The sequence below is a fragment of the Panulirus ornatus genome, chromosome 14 (assembly GCF_036320965.1).
Source record: "Panulirus ornatus isolate Po-2019 chromosome 14, ASM3632096v1, whole genome shotgun sequence".
Classification (NCBI taxonomy): domain Eukaryota; kingdom Metazoa; phylum Arthropoda; class Malacostraca; order Decapoda; family Palinuridae; genus Panulirus; species Panulirus ornatus.
The window spans coordinates 33,833,168-33,859,753 of NC_092237.1; the positions used below are offsets into that span (position 1 = coordinate 33,833,168).

The 26,586-nt window shown below is 40.2% G+C and overlaps 1 protein-coding gene across 1 annotated transcript in view; it reads left to right on the forward strand.

Moving 5' to 3' along the window:
* Nucleotides 1-26,586, forward strand: part of LOC139753339 (uncharacterized) — a 71,741-nt gene that overhangs the window by 22,977 nt on the left and 22,178 nt on the right. The window contains exon 2 of the mRNA XM_071669695.1: nucleotides 22,285-22,414. Coding sequence (XP_071525796.1) covers nucleotides 22,289-22,414 — 126 coding nt within the window. The 5' untranslated portion in view covers nucleotides 22,285-22,288. The remainder of the gene's footprint in view (nucleotides 1-22,284; nucleotides 22,415-26,586) is intronic.

Here is a 26,586-nt window from a genome sequence, read left to right on the forward strand (position 1 = left end):
GGGCCTGAACATGCAGGAGGGTGAAAGGAGGGCAAGGAATAGAGTGAATTGGAGCGATGTGGTATACCGGGGTTGACGTGCTGTCAGTGAATTGAATAAAGGCATGTGAAGCGTCTGGGGTAAACCATGGAAAGCTGTGTAGGTATGTATATTTGCGTGTGTGGACGTATGTATATACATGTGTATGGGGGGGGGGGGGTGGGGCCATTTCTTTCGTCTGTTTCCTTGCGCTACCTCGCAAACGAGGGAGACATCGACAAAGTATAATAAAAAAATAAAAAAAAATATATATATATATATATATATATATATATATATATATATATATATATATATATATATATATATATATATATATATATTTATTTATGTTTTTGATATACTTTTGATATACTTTTTGATATACTATTGTTTTTGATATACTTTTATATACTTTTCCGCGTTAGCGACATAGCGTAAGGAAACATACGGGAGAATGGCGCAACCCACCCACATACACGTCCACACACAGCACATATACATACCCATATATATCAAAGTATACATATATATATATATATATACACAGACATGTACATATAAGCACTTGTACATGATTCATGCTGTCTGCCCTTATTCATTTTCGTCGCCTCCCCGCCACACATGAAATGAAAACCCCCTCCTCCTTATTTGCGCAAGGTATCGCTAAGAAAAGAAAATAAAGGCCACATTTGTTCACACTCAGTGTCTACCTGTCATGTATAATGTACCGAAACCACAGCTCCCTTTGCATATCAAGGCCCCACAAAACTTTCCATGGTTTACCCCAGACGCTTCATATGCCCTGGTTCAATCCATTGACAGCGCGTCGACCCCGTTATGCCACATCGTTCCAATTCACTATTTCTTGCACGCCTTTCACCCTCCTGCATGTTCAGGCCCCGATCACTCAAAATCTTTTTCACTCTATCTTTCCACCTCCAATTTGGTATCCCACTCTTCGTTCCCTCCACCTCTGACAAATATATCCTCTTTGTCAATCTTTCCTCACTCATTCTCTCCATATGACCAAACCATTTCAAAACACCCTCTTCTGCTCTCTCAACCAAACTCTTTTTGTTACCACACTTCTCTCTTACTCTTTCATTACCTACTCGAACAAACCACCTCAAACCATGTATTGTCCTCAAACATCTCATTTCCAGCACATCCACTCTCCTCCGCACAACTCTATCTATAGCCCACGCCTCGCAACCATATAACGTTGTTGGAACCACAATTACTTCAAACATACGCAATTTTGCTTTCCAAGATAACGTTCTCGACTTCCACACATTTTTCAACGCTCCCAAAACTTTCGCCTCCTCCCCCACCCTATGATTCACTTCCGCTTCCATGGTTCCATCCTCTGCCGAATCCACTCTCAGATATTTCACTTCCTCCAGTTTTTCTCCATTCAAACTTACCTCCCAGTTGACTTATCTCTCAACCCTACTGTACCTAATAACCTTGCTCTTATTTACATTTACTCTCAGCTTTCTTCTTTCACATATTTACCAAACTCAGCCACCAGCTTCTGCAGTTTTTCACCCGAATCATTCACGAGCGACGTATCATCAGCGAACAACTGACTCACTTCCAAAGCTCTCATCCACAACAGACTGCATACATTCCCCCCTCTTTCCAAAACTATTGCATTCACCTCCCTAACAACCCCATCCACAAACAAATAAAACAGCCATGGAGACATCACGCACCCCTGCAGCAAAGGAACATTTCATGAGAACCAATCACTTTCCTCTCTTCCTACATGTACACATCCTTACATCGTCGATAAAAACTTTTCACTGCTTCTAACAACTTACCTTCCACACCATATATTCTTAATACCTTCTATAGAGCATCTCTATCAACTGTATCATATGCCTTCTCCAGATCCATAAATTCTATAGAGAAATTCATTTCCTTTTCTAAGTATTTCTCACATTCATTCTCCAAAGGAAACACCTGATCCACACATCTTCTACCACTTCTGAAACCACACTGCTCTTCCCCAATATGATGCTATGTACATGCTTTCACCCTCTCAATCAATACCTTCCCATTTAATTTCCCAGGAATAGTCAACAAACGTATGCATCTGTAATATGAACACTCACTCTTATCACCTTTGCGTTTGTACAATGGCACTATGCAAGCATTTCGGTAGTCCTCATGCACCTCACCATGAGTCATACGTACATTAAATTGCCTTACCAACCAGTCAACAATACAGTTACCTCCTTTTCTAATAAATTTCACTGCAATACCATCCAAACCCGCTGCCTTGCCGGCTTTCATCTTCCGCAAATTATTTTCCCTAACCCTCTCACTTTGCACACCACGTCGATCAAAAAACCCTATAACTGCCACTCTATTGTCAAACACATTCAACAAACCTTCAAAATCCTCACTCCTTCTCCTTCTCACATCACCACTGCTTGTTATCACCTCCCCATTAGCCCTCTTCACTAATGTTCCAATTTGTTCCCTTGTCTTGCGCACTATATTTACCTCCTTCCAAAACATCTTCCTAAAATTTAGTGATACTTTCTCATCCCAACTATCATTTGCCCTTTTTTCGCCTCTTGCACCTTTCTCTTGACCTCCTGCCTCTTTCTTTTATATATCTCCCAGTCATTTGCATTATTTCCCTGCAAAAATCGTCAACATGCCTCCCTTCTCTTTCAATAATAATCTTACTTCTTCATCCCACCACTCACTACCATTCTAATCTGCGCACATCCCACGCTTCTCATGCCACAAGCATCTTTTGCAGAAGATATCGATGACTGCTTCCCTAAATACATCTCATTCCTCCCCAACTCCTCTTACGTCCCTTGTTCTCACCTTTTTTCATTCTGTACTCAGTCTCTAATGGTACTTCCTCACACAAGTCTCCTTTACAAGCTCACTTACTCTCACCACTCTCTTTACCCCAACATTCTCTCTTCTTTTCTGAAAACCTCTGCAAACCTTCACCTTTGCCTCCACAAGATAATGATCACACATACCTCCAGTTGCACCTCTCAGCACATTAACATCCAAGAATCTCTCTTTCACGCATCTATCAATTAACACGTAATCCAATAACTCTCTCTTGCCATCTCTCCTACTTATATACGTATACTTATGTATATCTCTCTTTTTAAACCAGGTATTCCCAATCACCATTCCTTTTTCAGCACAGAAATCTACAAGATCTTTACCATTTCTATTTACAGCACTTAACACCCTAAGTACACAAATTATTCCATCAACTGCAACATTACTCAACTTTGCATTCAAATCACCCATCACTATAACCCGGTCTTGTACATCAAAACCACTAACACACTCATTCAGCTGCTCCCAAAACACTTGCCTCTCATGATCTTTCTTATGCCCAGGTGCATATGCACCAATAATCACCCATCTCTCTCCATCAACTTACAGTTTTACCCCAATCAATCTAGAGTTTACTTTCCTACACTCTATCACATAGTACCACAACTACGCTTTCAGGAGTAGTGCTACTCCTTCCCTTGCTCTTGTCCTCTCACTAACTCCCGACTTTATTCCCAAGACATTCCAAAACCACTTTTTCCCTTTACCCTTGAGTTTCGTTTCACTCACAGCCAAAACATCGAGGTCCATTTCCTCAAACATACTACCTTTCTCTCTTTTTTTCTCATCTTGGTTACATCCACACACATTTAGACATCCCAATCTGAGACATCTAGGAAGATGAGCACTCTCCACGTGACATCTTCTTTTGTTTCCCCGTTTAGAAAGTTGAAATAAAAGAAGGGGAGGGTTTCTAGCCCCCTGCTCCCGTCCCTTTAGTCGCCTTCTACCACACCTGAACAATGCGTGGGAAGTATTCTTTCTCCCTTATCCCCAGGGATACATATATATATATATATATATATATATATATATATATATATATATATATATATATATATATATATATATATATATATATATATATATAGATATATATATATATATATATATATATATATATATATATTATTTTTATATTATTATACTTTGTCGCTGTCTCCCGCGTTTGCGAGGTAGCGCAAGGAAACAGACGAAAGAAATGGCCCAACCCCCCCCACACACATGTATATACATACGTCCACACACGCAAATATACATACCTACACAGCTCTCCATGGTTCACCCCAGACGCTTCACATGCCCTGACTCAATCCACTGAGAGCACGTCAACCCCGGTATACCACATCGATCCAATTCACTCTATTCCTTGCCCTCCTTTCACACTCCTGCTCTTCAGGCCCCGATCACACAAAATCTTTTTCACTCCATCTTTCCACCTCCAATTTGGTCTCCCACTTCTAATCGTTCCCTCCAACTCCGACACATATATCCTCTTGGTCAATCTTTCCTCACTCATTCTCTCCATGTGCCCAAACCATTTCAAAACACCCTCTTCTGCTCTCTCAACCAAGCTCTTTTTATTTCCACACAACTCTCTTACCCTTACGTTACTTACTCGATCAAACCACCTCACACCACACATTGTCCTCAAACATCTCATTTCTAGCACATCCATCCTCCTGCGCACAACGCTATCCATAGCCCACGCCTTGCAACCATACAACATTGTTGGAACCACTATTCCTTCAAACATACGCATTTTTGCTTTCCGAGATAATGTTCTCGACTTCCACACATTCTTAAAGGCTCCCAGGATTTTCGCCCCCTCCCCCACCCTATGATGTACTTCCGCTTCCATGGTTCCATCCGCTGCCAGAAAAACTCCCAGATATCTAAAACACTTTACTTAATCCAGTTTTTCTCCATTCAAACTTACCTCCCAGTTGACTTGACCCTCAACCCTACTGTACCTAATTACCTTGCTCTTATTCACATTTACTCTTAACTTTCTTCTTTCACACACTTTACCAAAGTCAGTTCTGCAGCTTCTCGCAGCCACCAGCGCTGTATCATCAGCGAACGACAACTGACTCACTTCCCAAGCTCTCTCATCCACAACAGACTACATACTTGCCCCTCTTTCCAAAACTCTTGCATTCACCTCCCTAACAACCCCATCCATAAACAAATTAAACAACCATTGAGACATCACACACCCCTGCCGCAAACCTATATTCACTGAGAACCAATCACGTTCTTCTCTTCCTACACGTGCACATGCCTTACATCCTCCATAAAAACTTTTCACTGCTTCTAACAACTTGCCTCCCACACCATATATTCTTAGTACCTTACACAGAGCATCTCTATCAACTCTATCATATGCCTTCTCCAGATCCATAACAATCCATTTGCTTTTCTAAGTTTTTCTCACATACATTCTTTAAAGCAAACACCTGATCCACACATCCTCTACCACTTCTGAAACCGCACTGCTCTTTCCCAATCTGATGCTCTGTACATGCCTTCACCCTCTTAATCAATACCCTCCCATATAATTTCCCAGGAATACTCAACAAACTTATACCTCTGTAATTTGAGCACTCACTCTTATCCAATTTGCCTTTGTACAATGGCAATATGCACGCATTCCGCCAATCCTCAGGGACCTCACCATGAATCATACATATATTAAATAACCTTACCAACTAGTCAACAATACAGTCACCCCCTTTTTTAATAAATTCCACTGCAACACCATCCAAACCTGCTGCGTTGGCGGCTTTCATCTTCCGCAAAGCTTTTACTACCTCTTCTCTGTTTACCAAATCATTTTCCCTAACCCTCTCACTTTGCACACCACGTCGACCAAAACACCCTATATCTGCCACTCTATTATCAAACACATTCAACAAACCTTCAAAAGACTCACTGCATCTCCTTCTCACATCAACACTAATTATTATCACCTCCCTATTAGCGACCTTCACTGAAGTTCCCTTTGCTCCCTTGTCTTACGCACTTCATTTACCTTCTTCCAAAACATCTTTTTATTCTCCCTAAAATTTAATGATACTGTCTCACCCCAACTCTCATTTACCCTCTTTTTCACCTCTTCCACCTTTCTCTTGGCCTCCTGCCTCTTTCTTTTATACCTCTCCCACTCATTTGCATTTTTTCCTGCAAAATTCGTCCAAATGCCTCTCTCTTCTCTTTCACTAATAATCTTACTTCTTCATCCCACCAATTACTACCCTTTCTAATCAACCCCTCTCCCACGCTTCTCATGCCACAAGCATCTTTTGCGCAAGCAATCACTGCTTCCCTAAATACATCCCATTCCTCTCCCACTCCCCTCATCTCCTTTGTTCTTACCTTTTTCCATTCTGTACTCAGTCTCTCCTGGTACTTCCTCACACGAGTCTCCTTCCCAAGATTACTTACTCTCACCAATCTCTTCACCCAAACATTCTCTCTTCTTTTCTGAAAACCCCTACAAATCTTCACCTTCGCCTCCACAAAATAATGACCACCCATCCCTCCAGTTGCACCTCTCAGCACATTAACATACAAAAGTCTCTCTTTCGCGGGCCTATCAATTAACACGTAATCCAATAACGCTCTCTCGCCATCTCTCCTACTTACATACGTATACTAATGTATATAATGCTTTTCAAACCAGGTGTTCCCAATCACCTGTCCTTTTTCAGCACATAAATCTACAAGCTCTTCACAATTTCCATTTGCAACACTAAACACCCATGTATACCAATTATTCTCTCAACTGCCACATTCTAAGATGATTCATGTTACAAAAATGTTTCATGATTATCCATACACACACACACACACACACACACTCATACAAGCACACACATATAAACACACAGAGACAAACACACACATACAAACACACACACACACACAGACACACACACACACACACACACACACACACACACAGATATAAGTATATATATATATATATATATATATATATATATATATATATATATATATATATATATATATATATATATATATATATATATTTATATATATATATATATATATATATATATATATATATATATATATATATATATATATATATATATATATATATATATATATATATATATATATATATATATATATGTATATATATATATATATGCACCTGGGCATGAGAAGAAAGATCAAGAGAGGCAAGTGTTTTGGGAGCAGCTGAATGAGTGTGTTAGTGGTTTTGATGCACGAGACCGGGTTATAGTGATGGGTGATTTGAATGCAAAGGTGAGTAATGTGACAGTTGAGGGAATAATTGGTATACATGGGGTGTTCAGTGTTGTAAATGGAAATGGTGAAGAGCTTGTAGAGTTATGTGCTGAAAAAGGACTGATGATTGGGAATACCTGGTTTAAAAAGCGAGATATACATAAGTATACTTATGTAAGTAGGAGAGATGGCCAGAGAGCGTTATTGGATTACGTGTTAATTGACAGGCGTGCGAAAGAGAGACTTTTGGATGTTAATGTGCTGAGAGGTGCAACTGGAGGGATGTCTGATCATTATCTTGTGGAGGCTAAGGTGAAGATTTGTGGGGGTTTTCAGAAAAGAAGAGTGAATGTTGGGGTGAAGAGGGTGGTGAGAGTAAGTGAACTAGGGAAGGAGACCTGTGTGAGGAAGTACCAGGAGAGACTGAGTACAGAATGGAAAGAGGTGAGAACAATGGAAGTAAGGGGAGTGGGGGAGGAATGGGATGTATTTAGGGAATCAGTGATGGATTGCGCAAAAGATGCTTGTGGCATGAGAAGAGTGGGAGGTGGGTTGATTAGAAAGGGTAGTGAGTGGTGGGATGAAGAAGTAAGAGTATTAGTGAAAGAGAAGAGAGAGGCATTTGGACGATTTTTGCAGGGAAAAAATGCAATTGAGTGGGAGATGTATAAAAGAAAGAGACAGGAGGTCAAGAGAAAGGTGCAAGAGGTGAAAAAAAGGGCAAATGAGAGTTGGGGTGAGAGAGTATCATTAAATTTTAGGGAGAATAAAAAGATGTTCTGGAAGGAGGTAAATAAAGTGCGTAAGACAAGGGAGCAAATGGGAACTTCAGTGAAGGGCGCAAATGGGGAGGTGATAACAAGTAGTGGTGATGTGAGAAGGAGATGGAGTGAGTATTTTGAAGGTTTGTTGAATGTGTTTGATGATAGAGTGGCAGATATAGGGTGTTTTGGTCGAGGTGGTGTGCAAAGTGAGAGGGTTAGGGAAAATGATTTGGTAAACAGAGAAGAGGTAGTGAAAGCTTTGCGGAAGATGAAAGCCGGCAAGGCAGCAGGTTTGGATGGTATTGCAGTGGAATTTATTAAAAAAGGGGGTGACTGTATTGTTGACTGGTTGGTAAAGTTATTTAATGTATGTATGACTCATGGTGAGGTGCCTGAGGATTGGCGGAATGCGTGCATAGTGCCATTGTACAAAGGCAAAGGGGATAAGAGTGAGTGCTCAAATTACAGAGGTATAAGTTTGTTGAGTATTCCTGGTAAGTTATATGGGAGGGTATTGATTGAGAGGGTGAAGGCATGTACAGAGCATCAGATTGGGGAAGAGCAGTGTGGTTTCAGAAGTGGTAGAGGATGTGTGGATCAGGTGTTTGCTTTGAAGAATGTATGTGAGAAATACTTAGAAAAGCAAATGGATTTGTATGTAGCATTTATGGATCTGGAGAAGGCATATGATAGAGTTGATAGAGATGCTCTGTGGAAGGTATTAAGAATATATGGTGTGGGAGGAAAGTTGTTAGAAGCAGTGAAAAGTTTTTATCGAGGATGTAAGGCATGTGTACGTGTAGGAAGAGAGGAAAGTGATTGGTTCTCAGTGAATGTAGGTTTGCGGCAGGGGTGTGTGATGTCTCCATGGTTGTATAATTTGTTTATGGATGGGGTTGTTAGGGATGTAAATGCAAGAGTTTTGGAAAGAGGGGCAAGTATGAAGTCTGTTGGGGATGAGAGAGCTTGGGAAGTGAGTCAGTTGTTGTTCGCTGATGATACAGCGCTGGTGGCTGATTCATGTGAGAAACTGCAGAAGCTGGTGACTGAGTTTGGTAAAGTGTGTGGAAGAAGAAAGTTAAGAGTAAATGTGAATAAGAGCAAGGTTATTAGGTACAGTAGGGTTGAGGGTCAAGTCAATTGGGAGGTGAGTTTGAATGTAGAAAAACTGGAGGAAGTGAAGTGTTTTAGATATCTGGGAGTGGATCTGGCAGCGGATGGAACCATGGAAGCGGAAGTGGATCATAGGGTGGGGGAGGGGGCGAAAATTCTGGGGGCCTTGAAGAATGTGTGGAAGTCGAGAACATTATCTCGGAAAGCAAAAATGGGTATGTTTGAAGGAATAGTTGTTCCAACAATGTTGTATGGTTGCGAGGCGTGGGCTATGGATAGAGTTGTGCGCAGGAGGATGGATGTGCTGGAAATGAGATGTTTGAGGACAATGTGTGGTGTGAGGTGGTTTGATCGAGTGAGTAACGTAAGGGTAAGAGAGATGTGTGGAAATAAAAAGAGCGTGGTTGAGAGAGCAGAAGAGGGTGTTTTGAAGTGGTTTGGGCACATGGAGAGGATGAGTGAGGAAAGATTGACCAAGAGGATATATGTGTCGGAGGTGGAGGGAACGAGGAGAGGAGGGACACCAAATTGGAGATGGAAAGATGGAGTGAAAAAGATTTTGTGTGATCGGGGCCTGAACATGCAGGAGGGTGAAAGGAGGGCAAGGAATAGAGTGAATTGGATCGATGTGGTATACCGGGGTTGACGTGCTGTCAGTGAATTGAATCAAGGCATGTGAAGCGTCTGGGGTAAACCATGGAAAGCTGTGCAGGTATGTATATTTGCGTGTGTGGACGTATGTATATACATGTGTATGGGGGTGGGTTGGGCCATTTCTTTCGTCTGTTTCCTTGCGCTACCTCGCAAACGCGGGAGACAGCGACAAAGTATAAAAAAAAAAAAAAAAATATATATATATATATATATATATATATATATATATATATATATATATATATATATATATATATATATATATATATATATATATGTATATATATATATATATATATATATATATATATATATATATATATATATATATATATATATATATATATATATATATATATATATATATATATATATATATATATACTACGTTTGTGAATCAAGAACCATTGCAACACAAACCTCGCCAGGTGGTAGAGTGTCCCGCAGTGTATCGAGACAGACTTCCCCAGAACTTTTTTAAAGGGGAAGTAAATGTTTATAGTTGTGTTACTAGAGTGATAGTTTTCATACATGGTGCTTTGACAAGAAAATAGTGAAATTGGAAAAAATGTAGCTTAGACATTGAAGCTTATTGATACAGTGTTTAAATTGATGAGAACTACTATTGACGTTTGTGTAAATAAATTATACATTTCCATATACATTTACATAGCCAAGAAGTTTTGAGTTTTCTAACATTTCTTACATTTTTCATATGTATATATATGTATATGTGTGTGTGTGTGTGTATATGTGTGTGTGTATGTGTATATATATATATATATATATATATATATATATATATATATATATATATTTTTTTTTTTTTTTTTTTTTATACTTTGTCGCTGTCTCCCGCGTTTGCGAGGTAGCGCAAGGAAACAGACGAAAGAAATGGCCCAACCCCCCCCATACACATGTACATACGTCCACACACGCAAATATACATACCTACACAGCTTTCCATGGTTTACCCCAGACGCTTCACATGCCTTGATTCAATCCACTGACAGCACGTCAACCCCTGTATACCACATCGCTCCAATTCACTCTATTCCTTGCCCTCCTTTCACCCTCCTGCATGTTCAGGCCCCGATCACACAAAATCTTTTTCACTCCATCTTTCCACCTCCAATTTGGTCTCCCTCTTCTCCTCGTTCCCTCCACCTCCGACACATATATCCTCTTGGTCAATCTTTCCTCACTCATTCTCTCCATGTGCCCAAACCATTTCAAAACACCCTCTTCTGCTCTCTCAACCACGCTCTTTTTATTTCCACACATCTCTCTTACCCTTACGTTACTCACTCGCTCAAACCACCTCACACCACACATTGTCCTCAAACATCTCATTTCCAGCACATCCATCCTCCTGCGCACATCTCTATCCATAGCCCACGCCTCGCAACCATACAACATTGTTGGAACCACTATTCCTTCAAACATACCCATTTTTGCTTTCCGAGATAATGTTCTCGACTTCCACACATTTTTCAAGGCTCCCAAAATTTTCGCCCCCTCCCCCACCCTATGATCCACTTCCGCTTCCATGGTTCCATCCGCTGACAGATCCACTCCCAGATATCTAAAACACTTCACTTCCTCCAGTTTTTCTCCATTCAAACTCACCTCCCAATTGACTTGACCCTCACCCCTACTGTACCTAATAACCTTGCTCTTATTCACATTTACTCTTAACTTTCTTCTTCCACACACTTTACCAAACTCAGTCACCAGCTTCTGCAGTTTCTCACATGAATCAGCCACCAGCGCTGTATCATCAGCGAACAACAACTGACTCACTTCCCAAGCTCTCTCATCCCCAACAGACTTCATACTTGCCCCTCTTTCCAGGACTCTTGCATTTACCTCCCTAACAACCCCATCCATAAACAAATTAAACAACCATGGAGACATCACACACCCCTGCCGCAAACCTACATTCACTGAGAACCAATCACTTTCCTCTCTTCCTACACGTACACATGCCTTACATCCTCGATAAAAACTTTTCACTGCTTCTAACAACTTGCCTGCCACACCATATATTCTTAATACCTTCCACAGAGCATCTCTATCAACTCTATCATATGCCTTCTCCAGATCCATAAATGCTACATACAAATCCATTTGCTTTTCTAAGTATTTCTCACATACATATATATATATATATATATATATATATATATATATATATATATATATATATATATATATATATATATATATATATATATATATATATATATATATATATATATATATATATATATATATATATATATATATATATATATATATATATATATATTATCACTGGGGATAGGGTTGAAAGAATACTTCCCACGCATTCCTCGCGTGTCGTAGAAGGCGACTAGAGGGGACGGGAGCGGGGGGCCAGAAATCCTCCCCTCCTTGTATTTTTTAACTTTCTAAAATGGGAAACAGAAGAAGGAGTCACGCGGGGAGTGCTCATCCTCCTTGAAGGCTCAGACTGGGGTGTCTAAATGTGTGTGGATGTAACCAAGATGTGAAAAAAGGAGAGATAAGTAGTATGTTTTTAGGAAAGGAACCTGGATGTTTTGGCTCTGAGTGAAACGAAGCTCAAGGGTAAAGGGGACGAGTGGTTTGGGAATGTCTTGGGAGTAAAGTCAGGGGTTAGTGAGAGGACAAGAGCAAGGGAAGGAGTAGCAGTACTCCTGAAACAGGAGTTGTGGGAGTATGTGATTGAATGTAAGAAAGTAAATTCTCGATTAATATGGGTAAAACTGAAAGTTGATGGAGAGAGATGGGTGATTATTGGTGCATATTCACCTGGGCATGAGAAGAAAGATCATGAGATGCAAGTGTTTTGGGAGCAGCTGAATGAGTGTATTAGTGGTTTTGATGCACGAGACCGGGTTATAGTGATGGGTGATTTGAATGCAAAGGTGAGTAATGTGGCAGTTGAGGGAATAATTGGTATACATGGGGTGTTCAGTGTTGTAAATGGAAATGGTGAAGAGCTTGTAGATTTATGTGCTGAAAAAGGTTTGGTGATTGGGAATACCTAGTTTAAAAAGCGAGATATACATAAGTATACGTATGTAAGTTGGAGAGATGGCCAGAGACCGTCATTGGATTACGTGTTAATTGACAGGCGCGCGAAAGAGAGACTTTTGGATGTTAATGTGCTGAGAGGTGCAACTGGAGGGATGTCTGACAATTATCTTGTGGAGGCTAAGGTGAAGATTTGTATGGGTTTTCAGAAAAGAAGAGTGAATGTTGGGGTGAAGAGGGTGGTGAGAGTAAGTGAGCTTGGGAAAGAGACTTGTGTGAGGAATTACCAGGAGAGACTGAGTACAGAATGGAAAAAGGTGAGAACAATGGAAATAAGAGGAGTGGGGGAGGAATGGGATGTATTTAGGGAATCAGTGATGGATTGGGCAAAAGATGCTTGTGGCATGAGAAGCGTGGGAGGTGGGTTGATTAGAAAGGGTAGTGAGTGGTGGGATGAAGAAGTAAGATTATTAGTGAAAGAGAAGAGAGAGGCATTTGGATTATTTTTGAAGGGAAAAAATGCAATTGAGTGGGAGATGTATAAAAGAAAGAGACAGGAGGTCAAGGGAAAGGTGCAAGAGGAGAAAAAGAGGGCAAATGAAAGTTGGGGTGAGAGAGTATCACTAAATATTATTAAGAATTAAAAGATGTTTTGGAAGGAGGTAAATAAAGTGCGTAAGACAAGGGAGCAAATGGGAACTTCAGTGAAGGGCGCAAATGTGGAGGTGATAACAAGTAGTGGTGATGTGAGAAGGAGAAGGAGTGAGTATTTTGAAGGTTTGTTGAATGTGTTTGATGATAGAGTGGCAGATATAGGGTGTTTTGGTCGAGGTGGTGTGCAAAGTGAGAGGGTTATGAAAAATGATTTGGTAAACAGAGAAGAGGTAGTAAAAGCTTTGCGGAAGATGAAAGCCTGCAAGGGAGCAGGTTTGGATGGTATTGCAGTGGAATTTATCAAAAAAACTGGGTGACTGTATCATTGACTGGTTGGTAAGGTTATTTAATGTATGTATGACTCATGGTGAGGTGCCTGAGGATTGGCGGAATGCGTGCATAGTGCCATTGTACAAAGGCAAAGGGGATAAGAGTGAGTGCTCAAATTACAGAGGTATAAGTTTGTTAAGTATTCCTAGTAAATTATATGGGAGGGTATTGATTGAGAGGGTGAAGGCATGTACAGAGCATCAAATTGGGGAAGAGCAGTGTGGTTTCAGAAGTGGTAGAGGATGTGTGGATCAGGTGTTTGTTTTGAAGAATGTATGTGAGAAATACTTAGAAAAGCAAATGGATTTGTATGTAGCATTTATGGATCTGGAGAAGGCATATGATAGAGTTGATAGAGATGCTCTGTGGAAGGTATTAAGAATATATGGTGTTGGAGGCAAGTTGTTAGAAGCAGTGAAAAGTTTTTATCGTGGATGTAAGGCATGTGCACGTGTAGGAAGAGAGGAAAGTGATTGGTTCTCAGTGAATGTACGTTCGCGGCAGGGGTGTGTGATGTCTCCATGGTTGTTTAATTTGTTTCCGGATGGGGTTCTTAGGGAGGTGAATGCAAGAGTTTTGGAAAGAGGGGCAAGTATGAAGTCTGTTGTGGATGAGAGACCTTGGGAAGTGAGTCAGTTGTTGTTCGCTGATGATACAGCGCTTGTGGCTGATTCATATGAGAAACTGTAGAAGCTGGTGACTGAGTTTGGTAAATTGTGTGAAAGAAGAAAGTTAAGAGTAAATGTGAATAAGAGCAAGGTTATTAGGTAGAGTAGTGTTGAGGGTCAAGTCAATTGGGAGGTAAGTTTGAATGAAGAAAAACTGGAGGAAGTAAAGTGTTTTAGATATCTGGGAGTGGATCTGGCATCGGATGGAACCATAGAAGCGGAATTGGATCATAGGGTGGGGGAGGGGGCGAAAATCTTGGGAGCCTTAAAGAATGTGTGGAAGTCGAGAACATTATCTCGGAAAGCAAAAATGGGTAAGTTTGAAGGAATAGTGGTTCCAACATTGTTGTATGGTTGCGAGGCGTGGGCTATGGATAGAATTGTGCGCTAGAGGATGGATGTGCTAGAAATGAGATGTTTGAGGACAATGTGTGGTGTGAGGTGGTTTGATCGAGTAAGTAACTTAAGGGTAAGAGAGATGTGTGGAAATGAAAGAACGTGGTTGAGAGAGCAGAAGAGGGTGTTTTGAAATGGTTTGAGTGAATTGGATCGTTGTGGTATACCGGGGTTGACGTGCTGTCAGTGGATTGAATCAGGGCATGTGAAGCGTCTGGGGTAAACCATGGAAAGCTGTGTAGGTATGTATGTTTGCGTGTGTGGACTTATGTATATACATGTGTATGGGGGTGGGTTGGGCCATTTCTTTCGTCTGTTTCCTTGCGCTACCTCGCAAACGCGGGAGACAGCGACAAAGCAAAAAAAAAAAAAAGATATAATTTTATACATATATATATATATATATATATATATATATATATATATATATATATATATATATATATACATATATATATATATATATATATATATATATATATATATATATATATATATATATATATATATATATATATATATATATATATATATATATATATATATATATATATATATATATATATATATATATATATATATATATATATATATATATATAGGTAGTATGTTTGAGGAAAGGAACCTTGAGGTTTTGGCTCTGAGTGAAACGAAGCTAAAGGGTAAAGGGGAAGAGTTGTTTGGGAATGTCTCGGGAGTAAAGTCAGGGGTTAGTGAGAGGAGAAGAGCAAGGGAAGGAGTAGCACTACTCCTGAATCAGGAGTTGTGGGAGTATGTGATAGGGTGTAAGAAAGTAAATTCTAGATTGATATGGGTAAAACTGAAATTGGATTATGAGAGATGGGTGATTATTAGTGCATACGCACCTGGGCATGAGAAGAAAGATCATCAGAGGCAAGTGTTTTGGGAGCAGCTGAATGAGTGTGTTAGTGGTTTTGATGCACGAGACCGGGTTATAGTGATGGGTGATTTTAATGCAAAGGTGAGTAATGTGGCAGTTAAGGTAATAATTGGTATGCATTGAGCGTTCAGCGCTGTAAATGGAAATGGTGAGAGCTTGTAGAAGTATGTACTGAAAAAGGACTGGTGATAGGGAATACCTGGTTTAAAAAGCGAGATATACATAAATATACGTATGTAAGTAGGAGAGATGGCCAGAGAGCGTTATTGTATTACATGTTAATTGATAGACGCACGAAAGAGAGACTTTTGGATGTTAATGTGCTGAGAGGTGCAACTGGAGGGATGTCTGATCATTATCTTCTGGAGGCGAAGGTGAAGATTTTTGGGGTTTTTCAGAAAAGAAAAGTGAATGTTGGGGTGAAGAGAGTGGTGAGAGTAAGTGAGCTTGGGAAGGAGACTTGTGTGAGGAAGTACCAGGAGAGACTGAGTACAGAATGGAAAAAGGTAAGAACAATGGAGGTAAGGGGAGTTTGGGAGGAATGGGATGTATTTAGGGAAGCAGTGATGGCTTGCCCAAAAGATGCTTGTGGCATGAGAAGCGTGGGAGGTGGGTTGATTAGAAAAGGTAGTGAGTGGTGGGATGAAGAAGTAAGATTATTAGTGAAAGAGAAGAGACAGGCATTTGAACGATTTTTGCAGGGAAAAAATGCAAATGAGTGGGAGATGTATAAAAGAAAGAGCCAGGAGGTGAAGAGAAAGGTGCAAGAGGTGAAAAAGAGGGCAAATGAGAGATAGGGTGAGGGAGTATCATTGAATTTCATGGAGAATAAAGAGATGTTTTGGAACGAGGTAACTAAATAGCGTAAGACAAGGGAGCAAATGGGAATCTCAGTGAAGGGGGCTAATGGGGAGGTGATAACAAGTAGTGGTGATGTGAGAAGGAAATGGAGTGAGTATTTTCAAGGTTTGTTGAATGTGTTAGATGATAGAGTGGCTGATATAGGTTGTTTTGGTCGAGGTGGTGTGCAAAGTGAGAGCGTTAGGGAAAATGATGTAGTAAATAGAGAAGAGGTAGTAAGAGCTTTACGGAAGATGAAAGCCAGCAAAGCAGCAGGTTTGGATGGTATTGCAGGGGAATTTACTAAAAAAGGGGTGACTGTATTGTTGACTGGTTGGTAAGGTTATTTAATGTATGTATGATTCATGGTGAGGTGCCTGAGGTTTGGCGGAATGCTTGCATAGTGCCATTGTTACAAAAGCAAAGGGGATAAGAATGAGTGCTCAAATTATAGAGGTATAAGTTTGTTGAGTATTCCTGTTAAATTATATGGGAGGGTATTGATTGAGAGGGTGAAGGCGTGTACAGAGCATTAGATTGGGGAAGAGCAGTGTGGTTTCAGAAGTGGTAGAGGATATGTGGATTAGGTGTTTGCTTTGAAGAATGTATGTGAGAAATACTTAGAAAAACAAATGGATTTGTATGTAGCATTTATGGATCTGGAGAAGGCATATGATAGGGTTGATAGAGCTGCTCTGTGGAAGGTTTTAAGAATATATGATGCGGGAGTCATGTTGTTAGAAGCATGAAAAGTTTTTATCGAGGATGTAAGGCATGTGTACGTGTAGGAAGAAAGGAAAGTGATTGGTTCTCTGTGAATGTAGGTTTGCGGCAGGGGTGTGTGATGTCTCCATGGTTATTTAATTTGTTTATGGTTGGGGTTGTTAGGGAGGTGAATGCAAGAGTTTTGGAAAGAGGGGCAAGTATGCAGTCCGTTGTGGATGAGAGAGCTTGGGAAGTGAGTAAGTTGTTGTTCGCTGATGATACAGCGCTGGTGGCTGATTCATGTAAGAAATTGTAGAAGCTGGTGACTGAGTTTGGTAAAGTGTGTGAAAGAAGAAAGTTAAGAGTAAATGTGAATAAGAGCAAGGTTATTAGTTACAGTAGGGTTGAGGGTCAAATCAATTGGGAGGTAAGTTTGAATGGAGAAAAACTGGAGGAGGTAAAGTGTTTTAGATATCTGTGAGTGGATCTGGCAGCGGGTGGAACCATGGAAGCGGAAGTGAATCATAGGGTGGGGGAGGGGGCGAAATTTCTGGGAGCCTTGAAGAATGTTTGGAAGTCGAGAACATTATATCGGAAAGCAAAAATGGGTATGTTTGAAGGAATAGTGGTTCCAACAATTTTGTATGGTTGCTAGGCGTGGGCTATGGATAGAGTTGTGCGCAGGAGGGTGGATGTGCTGGAAATGAGATGTTTGAGGACAATGTGTGGTCGGAGGTGGTTTGATCGAGTAAGTAATGTAAGGGTGAGAGGGATATGTGGAAATAAAAAGAGTGTGGTTGAGAGAGCAGAAGAGGGTGTTTTGAAATGGTTTGGTCACATTAAGTGAATGAGAGGGGAAAGATTGACCAAAAGGATATATGTGTCAGAGGTGGAGGGAACGAGAAGTGGAAGACCAAATTGGAGGTGGAAAGATGGAGTGAAAAAGATTTTGAGTGATCCGGGCCTGAACATGCAGGAGGGTGAAAGGCTTGCAAGGAACAGAGTGAATCGGAACGATGTGGTATACCGGGGTCGACGTGTTGTCAATGGATTGAACCAGGGTATGTGAAGCGCCTGGGGTAAACCATGTGAAGTGTGTGGGGCCTGGATGTGGAAAGGGAGCTGTGGTTTCGGTGCATTATTACATGACATCTAGAGACTGAGTGTGAACGAATGTGGCCTTTGGTGTCTTTTCCTAGCGCTACCTCGCACACATGAGGGGGGAGGGGGTTGTTATTCCATGTGTGGCGGGGTGGCGATGGGAACAAATAAAGGCAGACAGTATGAATTATGTACATATGTATATATGTATATGTCCGTGTGTGTATATATATGTGTACATTGAGACGTATAGGTATGTATATTTGCGTGTGTGGACGTGTATGTATATGCATGTGTATGTGGGCGGGTTGGGCCATTCTTTCGTCTGTTTCCTTGCGCTACCTCGTTAACGCTGGAGACAGAGACAAAGCAAGATAGGAAAAAAAGAATAAGATAAAAAATATATATATATATGGAGAGAGGTGGGTGATTATTGGTGCATATGCACCTGGGAATGAGAAGAAAGATCAAGAGAGGCAAGTGTTTTGGGAGCAGCTGAATGAGTGTGTTAGTGGTTTTGATGCACGAGACCGGGTTATAGTGATGGGTGATTTGAATGCAAAGGTGAGTAATGTGGCAGTTGAGGGAATAATTGGTATACATGGGGTGTTCAGTGTTGTAAATGGAAATGGTGAAGAGCTTGTAGATTTATGTGCTGAAAAAGGACTGATGATTGGGAATACCTGGTTTAAAAAGCGAGATATACATAAGCATACTTATGTAAGTAGGAGAGATGGCCAGAGAGCGTTATTGGATTACGTGTTAATTGACAGGCGTGCGAAAGAGAGACTTTTGGATGTTAATGTGCTGAGAGGTGCAACTGGAGGGATGTCTGATCATGATCATTATCTTGTGGAGGCTAAGGTGAAGATTTGTATGGGTTTTCAGAAAAGAAGAGTGAATGTTGGGGTGAAGAGGGTGGTGAGAGTAAGTGAGCTTGAGAAGGAGACCTGTGTGAGGAAGTACCAGGAAAGACTGAGTACAGAATGGAAAAAGGTGAGAACAATGGAAGCAAGTGGAGTGGGGGAGGAATGGGATGTATTTAGGGAATCAGTGATGGATTGCGCAAAAGATGCTTGTGGCATGAGAAGAGTGGGAGGTGGGTTGATTAGAAAGGGTAGTGAGTGGTGGGATGAAGAAGTAAGAGTATTAGTGAAAGAGAAGAGAGAGTCATTTGGACGATTTTTGCAGGGAAAAAATGCAATTGAGTGGGAGATGTATAAAAGAAAGAGACAGGAGGTCAAGAGAAAGGTGCAAGAGTTGAAAAAAAGGGCAAATGAGAGTTGGGGTGAGAGAGTATCATTAAATTTTAGGGAGAATAAAAAGATGTTCTGGAAGGAGGTAAATAAAGTGCGTAAGACAAGGGAGCAAATGGGAACTTCAGTGAAGGGCGCAAATGGGGAGGTGATAACAAGTAGTGGTGATGTGAGAAGGAGATGGAGTGAGTATTTTGAAGGTTTGTTGAATGTGTTTGATGATAGAGTGGCAGATATAGGGTGTTTTGGTCGAGGTGGTGTGCAAAGTGAGAGGGTTAGGGAAAATGATTTGGTAAACAGAGAAGAGGTAGTGAAAGCTTTGCGGAAGATGAAAGCCGGCAAGGCAGCAGGTTTGGATGGTATTGCAGTGGAATTTATTAAAAAAGGGGGATGACTGTATTGTTGACTGGTTGGTAAGGTTATTTAATGTATGTATGACTCATGGTGAGGTGCCTGAGGATTGGCGGAATGCGTGCATAGTGCCATTGTACAAAGGCAAAGGGGATAAGAGTGAATGCTCAAATTACAGAGGTATAAGTTTATTGAGTATTCCAGTTAAATTATATAGGAGGGTATTGATTGAGAGGGTGAAGGCATGTACAGAGCATCAGATTGGGGAAGAGCAGTGTGGTTTCAGAAGTGGTAGAGGATGTGTGGATCAGGTGTTTGCTTTGAAGAATGTATGTGAGAAATACTTAGAAAAGCAAATGGATTTGTATGTAGCATTTATGGATCTGGAGAAGGCATATGATAGAGTTGATAGAGATGCTCTGTGGAAGGTATTAAGAATATATGGTGTGGGAGGAAAGTTGTTAGAAGCAGTGAAAAGTTTTTATCGAGGATGTAAGGCATGTGTACGTGTAGGAAGAGAGGAAAGTGATTGGTTCTCAGTGAATGTAGGTTTGCGGCAGGGGTGTGTGATGTCTCCATGGTTGTTTAATTTGTTTATGGATGGGGTTGTTAGGGAGGTAAATGCAAGAGTTTTGGAAAGAGGGGCAAGTATGAAGTCTGTTGGGGATGAGAGAGCTTGGGAAGTGAGTCAGTTGTTGTTCGCTGATGATACAGCGCTGGTGGCTGATTCATGTGAGAAATTGCAGAAGCTGGTGACTGAGTTTGGTAAAGTGTGTGGAAGAAGAAAGTTAAGAGTAAATGTGAATAAGAGCAAGGTTATTAGGTACAGTAGGGTTGAGGGTCAAGTCAATTGGGAGGTGAGTTTGAATGGAGAAAAACTGGAGGAAGTGAAGTGTTTTAGATATCTGGGAGTGGATCTGGCAGCGGATGGAACCATGGAAGCGGAAGTGGATCATAGGGTGGGGGAGGGGGCGAAAATTCTGGGGGCCTTGAAGAATGTTTGGAAGTCGAGAACATTATCTCGGAAAGCAAAAATGGGTATGTTTGAAGGAATAGTGGTTCCAACAATGTTGTATGGTTGCGAGGCGTGGGCTATGGATAGAGTTGTGCGCAGGAGGATGGATGTGCTGGAAATGAGATGTTTGAGGACAATGTGTGGCGTGAGGTGGTTTGATCGAGTGAGTAACGTAAGGGTAAGAGAGATGTGTGGAAATAAAAAGAGCGTGGTTGAGAGAGCAGAAGATGGTGTTTTGAAGTGGTTTGGGCACATGGAGAGGATGAGTGAGGAAAGATTGACCAAGAGGATATATGTGTCGGAGGTGGAGGGAGCAAGTAGAAGAGGGAGACCAAATTGTAGGTGGAAAGATGTAGTGAAAAAGATTTTGTGTGATCGGGGCCTGAACATGCAGGAGGGTGAAAGGAGGGCAAGGAATAGAGTGAATTGGAGCGATGTGGTATACCGGGGTTGACGTGCTGTCAGTGGATTGAATCAAGGCATGTAAAGCGTCTGGGGTAAACCATGGAAAGCTGTGTAGGTATGTATATTTGCGTGTGTGGACGTATGTATATACATGTTTATGGGGGGGGTTGGGCCATTTCTTTCGTCTGTTTCCTTGCGCTACCTCGCAAACGCGGGAGACAGCGACAAAGTATGAAAAAAAAAAAAGAAAATATCCCCTGGGGATAGGGGAGAAAGAATACTTCCCACGTATTCCCTGCGTGTCGTAGAAGGCGACTAAAAGGGGAGGGAGCGGGGGGCTGGAAATCCTCCCCTCTCGTTTTTTTTTTTTTTTTTTTTTTTTTTTTTAAATTTTCCAAAAGAAGGAACAGAGAATTGGGCCAGGTGAGGGTATTCCCTCAAGGCCCAGTCCTCTGTTCTTAACGCTACCTCGCTAATGCGGGAAATGGCGAATAGTTTGAAAGAAAAAGAATATGTATATATATATATATATATATATATATATATATATATATATATATATATATATATATATGTATATATATATATGTGTGTGTGTGTGTGTTTGTGTGTGTTTGTGTGTGTGTGTGTGTGTGTGTGTGTGTGTGTGTGTGTGTGTGTTGTGTGTCTATGGATAATCCTGAATCATTTTTGTAACTTGAATCATCTTAGAATACTCTATACACAAGTTCAAGACTTTCTCCTAATGCTTCTAGGTAGAACATGAACATGCACGGATGAAGGTACGTGATTAAAGATTTTTTTCATAGCTACGTGGCAGTCATATGTGCTTTAACATATCAACGTTTCTAGTGGGAAAAAAGCTTCATGACTCTCTCTCTACTGCCGCCTTCACTCACTTCTCCAGACTGATGCGGCTAACGGAGGCGGGGCTGGTGTACAAGTGGGCAGAGGAGGAGGTGAATAAAGCCTCCCATAATAGTACTCCCTCGGGTGTTGGCTCTGGATCCACTGCCATCAAACTTCAGCACCTACAGGTACTCTCTCTCTCTCTCTCTCTCTCTCTCTCTCTCTCTCTCTCTCTCTCTCTCTCTCTCTCTCTCTCTCTCTCTCTCTCTCTCTCCTCGGAAGAGTTAGTGACAGCTGAGTGGGGAGCCAGCACTTCATTAGTTGCTAAGTGTCACCCTCTTGGTTCAAGTAGCTGTCTTTTCTTTCTGCTTCACTCACACGTTATGTTGCTGGCTTTCACCTGATTGCACTCACAAGTCGAGGTCTTCGTATCTATAGAATTTACAGCCGAAAATTCTACGCGCTCGCCCTGGCTTTTTGCAAAATCTTGTCGTATATTCACAGCTTTACCAACAAGCTGTGATTTGAAGGTACTAGAAAAGAACAACCAGTTCTAACAATTCTCATAGATCACTGTAGTTTCAAAAACCATAGACGTCTTTATAAGAAATTATACATTCTAGGCTAGATATATACATAGGAATACAGAAGATTACAGCAACAGATCATTGGACCCTAATGAGGCTGTGATGATAGTGGAAGAGAAGATAATAAATCGGGGTTATTAAAGTAAGAATAGAAAAGCAACAAACTTCTGCCTACGGAGTAATATCTGGACACTTAACTTGTAACCACGGGAGACGCAAAGGCCATCAGTCATGTCCATGATGTACTTATGAGGTGTGCTTTTAGATTCAAGGATGATCCAGTTTTTTCTGTCAACAATCCTTTGGAAGATAAAGTCCTTTATCACCTACAGCGGAAGATATTTTCCACTAAGCTCGCTTACATCATTTTGAGAGAAATCGGTTTGATCTAGTTGTAAACATCAAAAACGGACATATCAAGTTTTAATGTTCGTGGGAAGAACTGAAAATCACTTTCCGTAGGTGCACAGATACTGCAGAACGTGGTATTAATCAAACCTAGTTACGAAACCACAATTATAATGTGTGGTATGTTGATTGAGAGAGGATGGTTACATCTTAAAGGAAATATTTGATGAATGCATTGGTTATCTATGGCACCTGCACTCAGTATTCACCTGCAGACGAAAAAGAGAAGAAACAAGAAATGAGGATAGACTTGATGACAAACGACGACGATGAATAAAGACAGGGGAGTGAGGACATGTCCTATGAAAATGATGATACTGAATAAAGAATAGAAAATATGGAAAGGAAAATGCAATCAGGAATTAAATAAAGATCAAAACATAATAGCAGAGGCAAGAAGGAATCGAAAAATGAGGTAAACGAAAAAAAAAAAACTTGGCCATATTAAACATGAAATCAAAAGAGGAGAGAAAAAGGCGTTTAGTCACCGGTGGCTGAAACTTGGACACATGCAAGCATAACCGCAGAAGTAAGTGCACATGACTAATGGAAGCAGATATTGTTACCCGAAAAATGATATGTGATTGAAAGCGCTTTTATCAGGATCTTTAGATGCCAAATGGCACATTGATAGAAAAGGTTATCCTAAAATTCTCAGAAATACATCAGATGGGTTCACAATTTCAAATTCATATATTACCCTTGACACCATGCCACAGACTCGGGCTGGCCAATCAGGGAACGTTACGACGAGACGTCCACCAATCTGAGCCAACGCTTGTCAACATATATCGAGCATCTATTGAAATATGCTTTTAACAGACGACTTTCCTCCGGTCGAATGGTAAGCCTTCCCTTCATCTTGTTTCTTTCCGCATCACAGATTTTCATATAAATAAATATATATATATATATATATATATATATATATATATATATATATATATATATATATATATATATATATATATATATATATATATATATTATTTATTTTTGCTTTGTCGCTGTCTCCCGCGTTTGCGAGGTAGCGCAAGGAAACAGACGAAAGAAATGGCCCAACCCACCCCCATACACAATGTATATACATACACGTCCACACACGCAAATATACATACCTATACATCTCAATGTACACATATATATACACACACAGACACATACATATATACCCATGCACACAATTCACACTGTCTGCCTCTATTTATTCCCATCGCCACCTCGCCACACATGGAATACCATCCCCCTCCCCCCTCATGTGTGCGAGGTAGCACTAGGAAAAGACAACAAAGACCCCATTGGTTCACACTCAGTCTCTAGCTGTCATGCAATAATGCCCGAAACCACGGCTCCCTTTCCACATCCAGGCCCCACACAACTTTCCATGGTTTACCCCAGACGCTTCACACGCCCTGATTCAATCCACTGACAGCACGTCAACCCCGGTATACCACATCGATCCAATTCACTCTATTCCTTCCCCTTCTTTCACCCTCCTGCATGTTCAGGACCCGATCACACAAAATCTTATATATACATATATATATATATATATATATATATATTTTTTTTTTTTAACTATTTGCCATTTCCCGCGTTAGCGAGGTAGCGTTAAGAACAGAGGACTGGGCCTTTTTTGGAATATCCTCACCTGGCCCCCTCTGTTCCTTCTTTTGGAAAATTAAAAAAAAATGAGAGGGGAGGATTTCCAGCCCCCCGCTCCCATATATTCATTTGCAAATATAATAATCGAAAGGTAACGAATATTAAGTTACCATAAATAATGAGAAATCAAAAAGAATAAGGATCTTCATCTGACTTGTCCCTGTTCGTTCTCATGGGATGTAATAAAGGTTGGGAATATTTCCAGTCTCCCACTCCCGCCCAACGTATCTACTTTCTTTGACATGTAGGAGGTATGTGTGCAGCATTCTTTCTCCCCTGAATCTAGAGATAGTACTTACATTTATCTGTATATATATTTACATCAGAATTACTCCCAGAAAAATGGTAGTCTCTGGAATAAGCACCTATAGTGATCAAGAGACACTTAGTATTGGAAGTTGTTCAAAGTAAGCCTAGCCAATGCTAGTGTTCATGCAATAACTTCCAGCACTTGCTATGCAAATCATAGTATGGCGATTCCCAGCATAAGGGTTAGAACATACATTAAAACAAACATTATCATAGTTATCATGAGAAAGAGTAGATGCATGAGAAAAGCAGGACAAAGTATGAACATTTCACAGATATATCTATGTAATGTTAATCATAAAATCTAGTTGCTGTTAGTTGCTGTATGAAAATAATGCTTAAGAACTCATAAATTGTGAAGATGTAAAAGAATGATTCACTTTCCCAGAAGTAGTAAAAATTACAAACATTTTCATCTCTAGTTAAAGAAAAAAATTAATGAGCTTGTTCTAAGCCTTTGATAAATGCATGGAACTAACGTAGTAAAAAATGAAAATGATTAAGACAAACCAAGAGGAAAGAACAATAATGCAAAATGTAAACCGATGTAAATGGGGTGGGATTGAAATGTTGAAAGCTACGGCCCTGCATTTACTCATATATATACTTTGTAAATTATCACTTCTAGCAATGAACATGGAGTGAGAACCTAAGGCATTTACAAGGTATGACTGTACAACATGGACAGATTTATCTACTTACTGAGATATCACTGAAACCTTATATCTACTAAATCTGCAATACTATTAATCACATCCACTATTCATTTTCATATTATATGATGAATGATACTGTCCATCAAAAAATTTATCATTTTAACAAATCTACAAAATTAAAAATAAAATTCAAATATAATGTGGTAAATCCAGCCATACTTAAATACTGATGTAATCATAAATTGATGATTTGTATAAATTTCAGGGATACAAAATACTGTTGGAACATACGTAGGAAGTATCATAATACTGTATTTTATTAATGATATACTGCATTGGTATATATATATATATATATATATATATATATATATATATATATATATATATATATATATACATTTTTTTTTTTTTTGCCGCTGTCTCCCGCGTTTGCGAGGTAGCGCAAGGAAACAGACGAAAGAAATGGCCCAACCCACCCCCATACACATGTATATACATACGCCCACACACGCAAATATACATACCTACACAGCTTTCCATGGTTTACCCCAGACGCTTCACATGCCCTGATTCAACCCACTGACAGCACGTCAACTCCCGGTATACCACATCGATCCAATATATATATATATATATATATATATATATATATATATATATATATATATATATATATATATATTCCTATAAGTCCACGGGGAAAATGAAACACGAGAAGTTCCCAATTGCACT